Source organism: Micromys minutus (assembly GCF_963924665.1).
Source record: "Micromys minutus genome assembly, chromosome: 22".
Taxonomy (NCBI): Eukaryota; Metazoa; Chordata; class Mammalia; order Rodentia; family Muridae; genus Micromys; species Micromys minutus.
The window spans coordinates 34,131,253-34,139,695 of NC_137957.1; the positions used below are offsets into that span (position 1 = coordinate 34,131,253).

The 8,443-nt window shown below is 36.0% G+C and overlaps 1 protein-coding gene across 1 annotated transcript; it reads right to left on the minus strand.

Annotated features, from left to right (window-relative positions):
* Window positions 1-996: 996 nt before the first annotated feature.
* Window positions 997-7,900, minus strand: LUM (lumican). Its single transcript, XM_080936038.1, has 3 exons — window positions 7,708-7,900; window positions 4,527-5,409; window positions 997-1,773 (listed from the first exon to the last, which is right to left on the minus strand). The coding sequence occupies exons 2-3, from the start codon at window positions 5,386-5,388 to the stop codon at window positions 1,619-1,621; spliced, it is 1,017 nt and encodes a 338-aa protein (XP_080792164.1). The 5' UTR covers window positions 5,389-5,409; window positions 7,708-7,900; the 3' UTR covers window positions 997-1,618.
* Window positions 7,901-8,443: the final 543 nt, after the last annotated feature.

Sequence of the window (8,443 nt, forward strand, 5' to 3'; positions counted from 1 at the left end):
AGGCATGAATGTATGAGGAGTCATAAAGATTCTGAGAGCCTATTCCGGGAGGGAGTGTGATCAGAATATACTCTATAAAAATCTAATTACAATTTAAAAAAATCAAATTACAAATGATGTGAGTGTGTGTTTGTGTTTGTGTGTGTGTATGTGAGTGTGTGTATGTGTGTGTGTGTGTGTGTGTGTGTGTGAGAGAGAGAGAGAGAGAGAGAGAAAGAGAGAGAGAGAGAGAGAGAGAGGAGAGACAGAGAGACAGAGAGACAGAGAGACAGAGTGTTGGTTGTTTCTGGGAGGACATGAAGTTATGAGCACGATTATGGTCAGGATATATTGAGCAGAGTTCTCTAAGAGTAAGAACACCTAAGTATAAAAATGAATTCTAATTATCTTCTAAACTTATCAGAGAAAACAACACCAAATCTTCATTGTTTTCTGAATGTAAAAGGTGATTTTCCTTAGTGACATTTTCTACTATTTTCTGTCATGAAAAATTGTGGAATCCTATAATATGGAGCAATGAAATTATTACTGTTATTACTAAAACATAAAACCAATACCTATAATTCAAATACAATAGATTAAGGACATAATTAATTCTATTTTAAAATTTTTTTCAAATTGTCTTATCATTTGTGTCTTAGAATACCTCATCATTTTCATTTAAAAATTCATCAGTGACAGCTGAGATTTTTCTTTAGTTCTTTCTGGAATGAGGTCTCACTATATAGAATTGAGAAAAGTAACCAAGAATAGTGTACCAACAATATCCAGGAAGGTTTGAGATGTAACTGTACTTATGAAAGGGTTTAGTAATCTATTACATTGTAGGTGGTTGCTAGCACCAGAAAAACTGTCAGAAGCTCTATGATCATACAAGTAAGATATGACAAGTTTGGGCCATTTTGGAATGTGACTGCACTCCTTTATGTGTCTTATATTTTATTTTCACAATAATTAACACCATGATGCCATTTGTATTGTTTTATTTTGCTTTCATCTTGCTAATCATAACATGCAAACAATCAAAAAGAAACATACATGTGACAGGAAAAATGACTCAAGAAAAGTTTCATTAACTAACTGCAAATCTTACTGCTAACTACAGTTCTTTAAGTAGATGTGGCTTCATTAATTTTCTTTGGTATAATGCAAATCACCGGTTTCAAAATACAGAATCTAAATTTCTGGAAATCAAACTTGACATATCAAGATAGTTTGGATTAGGATGAAAAACATTCATGTATGCTTGTTTCATGTTTTTGAAGTTACTAATGCAAAATGTGGGGGCCATAAAAACTTGACTGATCTCCATACGTTCAGTAAAAAGGCTTCATATCATCTGAACATAGAGCAATAGAAAACTTTAAATTTACAAATAAAGACTTAAGTTTAATGGGTTTTGTGTGTCTGTTCTCATGATGAAATAGGCCTGCTTTTCATCTTTTATTTAAAAAGTGTTAAATGTTCACAAAACATTTCTTTCATTAATTAAAATCCATGAAGTAATACCAGAAACAACAACATAAAGGATATTATGAAAACTTTAACACATCCCCCAAATACCCAACCATGAAGTACTGCTCCAGAACATACTCCAACATATTAGAACGAGAGGATGTTAATTAACAGTGATTTCATTTGCTACACGCAGACACTCGTACATGTCAGGGGGTAGACTGCTCTGAGTGAGAGGGTTGCCATCCAAGCGCAAATGCTTGATCTTGGAGTAAGATAGTGGTCCCAGGATCTTGCAGAAGCTCTTGACATCAAACTCTGCAAATGGAAAAATAGAAAGCTGAATCATCTTTTGTTGTGCTATCTTGAAATTACCATTTTGAAAAATACCCCATCAATGAGTCATTAGCAGATAATCTACTGTATGTAGAAAGTCTTCTTTGCAATGTATTTTTAAAAGGAAAACCACAGAGCTTACAGTTCAGGCTACTAAAGTGGCACAGAAGTATTTACTAAGCACTACTAAGGTGAAAAAAATTAAATTTCTCAAAAAATAGAATTTATTTTATTTTGATAAGGTTTAGAACAGCACTCAACTAACATGAAATGTTTAGTCTAACCTGATAAAAATATGAATTTTTTGAATGACCTCATCAATGAAAATCTCATCCTTGTTTTATTCCAGCTGAAAATGATAGACTTGGTTAAATGATCATGAAAGAATTTTCCATCACTCACACATTATGGCAGAGAATCAAAATCCAGGGCATAAACTAAATCAAACACTGTCCAGCCAGTGTTACTTGATGGTTGAGAAGCTGCCACATGCAAGAACTCATCTACTCTTTACATAGAAACCAAGATTATTACCAGAACTATCTATGTTCACCTAGGTCAGTGTGAACTTACACTTGTCTGGTTCTTGGGTTGCTATTTTCTTCTCAAAGTCTAGCAAGCAGTATTAATAAAACTCAAGCACATTGTTCTCTGGTGCCTAATGATGCTTGTTTGAATAAAGTTTTCAGTGTAAGTCCTTGGTCTTTCTATAATACTCATCTCTGAGAAGGAAAGATATAAAGAAAGAGAGTTTTAAGATTTTGCTTGCAAGCTATCTCTGCTACTTGGCTTGGAAATTTGGAGCTTTCAACTGCCCCCTCTGTCTGATATCGTGGTTTGCTGTCAGAGAGTTAAAATTAAAAAGATTCAATTGTCCAAAGCACATTACAGTATATCAACACACAAAATGCTCTCCATTACTGCTGATATCTTTTTAACACTTTTCATCTTCTTAATAAACTTCATTAAAGCATAAGATTGACTTAAATTCATTCTTAGTCATAAGACTGGAATAGGGATGACTGTTTGGAGTTGTATATTGAAGCTCTGTAATTTTCAGGGGTAGCTGGTGTGTTATTTGTAGATGTGATTAACTATGTGTCAAAACACTTTTAAAATTTGCATATGGGCATACTGTGAACATTTTTATTGTTCTTGTCCCTGAGCATTATAGCACATGACTTTGTACATAGCCTCTCAATTTTACTGAACATCATAATTTGTCTGTAGAAAATTCCATGTACGGAAGATGATATCCATAGGGCTATATGAAACTATTATAGAATTTATATAAAGTACTTGAACATCTGGAGAGTTAGGGATCCAAGAGAGTTTGAGAACCAATTTTTCATAGGTACCAAAGGTTGTGCCTTTACATGTCCTTAATGTTCATTAGTAAATGTAATGTTAAGTGTTAAGAAACTGATTTAGACTGAGATAATTGCAAATAATAAATGCAGTCATTACTTAGAAACATTGAAGAATGAGAACTGTCAGACATCAAACTTCAAAGTATAAACAATTATATCAGATTAATCATGATAGTCTGAACTGTGTTTCTTGTAACAGTCAAACAGTTCTAAATCTTGCTTTAATGGATTTAAAAACCCATTTAAAAGTAAAATACAAGGAATGGTGTTTATATCAGAAATCATATTTTCCTTCATGAAAATGTTTAATCCAGGAACTATATTAAAGTTAAAGAAATTTGCAATGTAGTCACACTGTCCCACTTAATTTTTTTTCTGATAGCAATGATTTTATCTTGGCAAGGGAAGTAAACTGTTCATTAGATAAACAAGTTCAGTTTGAATAGACAGTGATTGCTTCATATGTGTTTTCCATCTGAATGTTTTATACTGTGGTGAACTAAAACATTTCTGTCCCCAAATCTATTAAATGGTTAGGTTGGGATTGAATAATTTAATTTTCTGCCTGACTTCATATCTTCTGAATTGAAGTAAGCCAAGGTGGATGGAAGCCCTCAAAGAGCAGATCAAGTCAAGCTCCATCATGAAAATAAATAAAAAATAAAACACAGCATCACCTAAAGAAAATTGTGTGTGACTGTGGGAGAAGGACTGTACAAAAGCTAAAGGCTCTCTAAGGATATCTTATAAATAAATAGATATTTGAAACCTTTGCCAATATCTTTCCTTCCCTCTTCTTCCTTATGATATTCATGGGAATGTTTTGAAGATCACATATACTTTGTCAGAAAGGAGTGGTGGTGCTGGACATGTTAATAGGGCAGCACACTGAACCTCAAGATGTTAGGAAAGATGGGAACAATATGTGTGCTCTGAGTTAGGCAAGTGGGAAGATGCTTGAGAGCCTGTGCTTACTGCAAGCCTTCTGAAAGTTATTTTTTTCTTTTCCTATAATGGATCATGCCACTTAGTAAAGGCAGCACGTAATTCTATGCAAGAGCAAGGTAAGCAATAACTGAAAAATGTTAAGAGATATAATATTATTGTCAATTATTCTCAAATGATACTAAGAAATTGAATGAAAAAAATCTATGACCTTAATGGGTAAGGAAAAGCTGGGATCATTTCAACATATGGCTGAGCCAGAGTTCCATGCTTAGATTTTGTAGTCCTTTAATCCATTCTTACCACATTGTGAAGTCTATTATTTTAGCACTGGAAGTTTTTGATACAAAGTTTACGTATGTAAGTTAAATTTAATGTACACTTTAAGTATATCAAACACAGGGGCGGCTTGATACTTACTTTCGAGTTCATTGACCTCCAGGTAATAGTTTTCAAGGTTTTCATTAACTGTTGGTATACTCTTAAGCTTATTATAGGAGAGATCCAGCTCGAGCAGGGATGATATGTTAAATGAGTTTCCAGGGATGCCACTATCAGCCAACTCATTGTGAGATAAACGCAAGTATTGCAACCCAGTGAAGCGCTTGAAATACTCATCGGGAATGTTGCTAATCTTATTATTGTCTAGGTAGAGAGTTAGAAGAGATGTTGGAAGACCAGAAGGCAGCTTGCTCATCTGATTGAAGCTCAAGTCAAGGTACTCTAGTGACTTAAGACCTTTCAGAGCAGCCGAGACAGCATCCTCTTTGAGTTGGTTGTGTTGAAGGTAAATGAAGGTCAAGTTTACCAGCCCGTCAAAGGAGCTGAGCTTGCTGATTTTATTATTTGCTAGCTGCAGGTCTTGCAGGGACTTTGGAAGTGGACCGACAGACTCTGTCAGGTTGTTGTGGTTGATATGTAGTTTCTTCAGTTGTTTCAGCTTAGAGAAAACCTTTCCTTTTATCTTGGAGTTTTCTAGATAGTTGTGGTCAAGAATGAGCCACTGCAGATCGGTTACATTTTCAAAGGCCTTTTCATCAATATGGTCGATCTGGTTATTTCTCAGGTAAAGGTACTTGATGCCAGGAGGCACCATGGGCACACTTTTCAACTTGAGATCATCGCAGTACATGGCAGTTGGGTAGCTGTGGGGACAGTTACATTCTGGTGCACAGTTAGGTGATAGTTCCCCATACATGAAGAGTGGGGCATCATAATCATAGTAATGGCCACTGACACTACCAACTAATGCCAAGACAAGAGAGAACGCACATACATTCATTTTCAGCAAGTCCTCTGTGTCCTAAATAAAGTGGAAAGGAATGTTACAACATAATTTCAAGGAAAAAAAATCAGTTGTCATTAACAGTTCAGTTGTTAAAATCAGTAATAAACTGCATTATATCATTTCATTTTCAGTGCCTCCAAAAATAGTGTCTTCACTGCCATTGCAAACTTTCTGTTTAAGCAAAGGAGAAGGGTGTGTGTTTTTGTTCACTCCTTGGGGTGGAAACTTGTTCCAGGTGTGTACGCATGCGCCCCCTTGTGGGTATGGCTGTCAAATGTGTTAGTCCTTGTCTTCTGATATTTCCTGAACTGAAATATCCATCAGGACATTTCCTGGTGGCACTGTCTCACACGTTAGAAACCCTGTTTAAGAACATTCCCTAAGCCAGAAGAAATGAAACCTAGAAGACAAGTGGAAATTTCTCTGTATACTCTGCCATCAGCATCATTAAAATGTCTCAGAAAGATTCTAACTGGGAACAGGGACAATCTGGTTTTCCCTAAGACAAACTGCTCTGAGGAAGAAGAGGCAGTAAGCACATTCCTTTCACGGGGCCTTGCAACTGTTGTGCATTCTGAGGAAAGGGGTTGAATTCTTAGATGAATATTTACATTATTTGAAGCTTAACATTCCATGGGTTGAGATCCACTGAAAACTGGATCTGAAGCTAGTATTTAGTCAATTTTAGATGAACAAATGTTTCCCCAACAGGGAATTGTAGACAGTGTTGGCTTTTTAAATCCAAACTGAAAAGGATACCAATTAATGGGAAATAACCTTGTGTCCAAATTTAAAAGTTAAGCCCTTCTCCCTTTTAAATAATATATTAATCTTCTTTGTGCCAACTGTAAGGCGACATGGTTTGCTAATGCAAATATTAGTGCTCTCACAAAGTGGAATCAGGCGAAAGCAGAGAATGAAAGAGACAAAACCAAGAATAAAATAATAGCAATGTTGGCATCACGCACTGTGAGTAAGGTATTAAGCTGAGAGCACAAATTCAAAATATTCCCTGGTTGTTATTTCCACAGAACTTGTTTCTAAGATGAAGATCAATAATGATTCAAATTTCAGAGAATAGCTCCCCGTTTACATAAAAGAAAGCTGGAACATGAGAGTTGGGAATCACAGAATGCATTGTAGCAATGCCTGTGTTGCTGAGACACAACATGAAGAGAATTCACATTCGTATACACCCTGCATTGCATGACATTTTATGTAGATAGTATGAGACAAGCATTTGCATCAGGTAGTTTGGAGCAAGTCGAAGTTGGGAGACCATGAATTTTAAATGTATATGCTTTGCTTTAGCTTAGAATCATAATAGACTTAAGGAAAAGAAATATTAAAAATGATTTTGTGAAAGATGCACTTAAAATTCTAGCACCAGATACAATCACAATGCTAATAATTATCTCTTGTCAATGATTCTGATGGAAGGTTTTAATTTAGTAGACAAGATATGCCCATAGCCTAGTACTAGAAACACAATGATAGTAATAGAATTTCTCATAGGTTTATGCATATTAATGATAAACACACAAATGAATCTATTGGTTCATTTGTGTTTTGACGTTTTAAATGGAGTATGCATAGTAACAAAAATTTCTTCCACATTTCTGGCAAAGTAAAAGGTAGCAGTCTAAATTCAAAGCGACCTTGTGAACATACAATGCCTCCTCTGTGAGGGTAAGTCATGCATTTGGCCCCTACATTTCAAATACCTCTGGCCATGAAAGAAATATTTTTCTGCAAAAAAGCAAATTGTTTCCCAGAAACTTTTACAAACATGTTCCTTAAGGTGTACATCTTGAACCACAAACCTTTAAAATGAGCAAAACATGAAAAAGCAATCCACACTAGTATCTGAGTCCTTCTGCTAACATTTTCTAACTCAAAATGTTTATTGCAAGCTATAGCAACATATTTTATTGCAAAAACTGTTAACTTCTGGTAGCAGTGCCCTTTTTCTACCCCAATGCTAGGTTTCAACAATATAAGAATCTTTAGCTTATTAGTATAGATAGCATTTTAATTTCTGTATATTTTTGACTGTCAAGTTTAACTTTCCTTTTCATTGTAACCTTGGAACATGTTAGATTTCCCTTGCCAATTAATCTGATACACAGGATGAAATTAATCCATAAATAATGGGAAGCACATTAGGTCAAATGTGGAAATAAATGTTCAAAACTGCCATTAAATAGAAAATTGGCAAAATTCCTCCTGATCTTTTACCCCCTGTTCCTGTTAAAATTAAACACTGTCCTCAGGAATCAGGGTCCCCTGGGCTATATTTAAAAGTGCACTTACCTTACTCTCTTGACACTGTTTCTGTTAATTCCTTAAACAGACGCACTGTGAACAAGCATCCACTAATATATGCTGTGAACTCTGTCAGGGTGGAACTGGCTGCCAGAGTCTCAGTGATACAAGAGCTGAGGAGGGTGGGGGGACCAGCCCAATCACGCCCGTCTCTGGTTGAAGTTATGTCACTGTGGGCTAATGTTGCCTCTGAGCACGCTTCTCTCTAATGAAGAACAGGTGGACAGAACAAACCCTTCCCTATGGAATCAGGGAGAGAGAGAGAGATGCTTTACTGGATGAACCCCCCTGAAGCATTGAGCCTGAAGCAAATGAGCCAGTTTGTTGTGAGAGCGTTCCTGCTCCAAACTTCTGTACTCCTGTGTGTGTGGTGGCAGTTAAGTGTGATCTTCTCAGCCAACTATTGTGCTCCGGTAAAGATCCCATAAATCACAAACAGAGCAAAGAATCTCAGGAAAATGCAAATGAGCACACCCAAAGGAACTGCATCCTTTTTGGCCATCTCTCTCGGATTACTAATTTGATTCATTTGAACCAGGTTGCTTATTGTCCTAAGGATAAATTCTTTTCTGTACTATGAACAGCGCTTCATATGCACGTTGGGACAACTGATAGTATGTACATCTTATTTCCCTTGTCATGTTGAGGAAACTCTTTTTATGTTCCTCAGATCTGGAACCACTCAGAAATGTTCGACCTGGTTTTCATTTGTGGATTTCCTCAG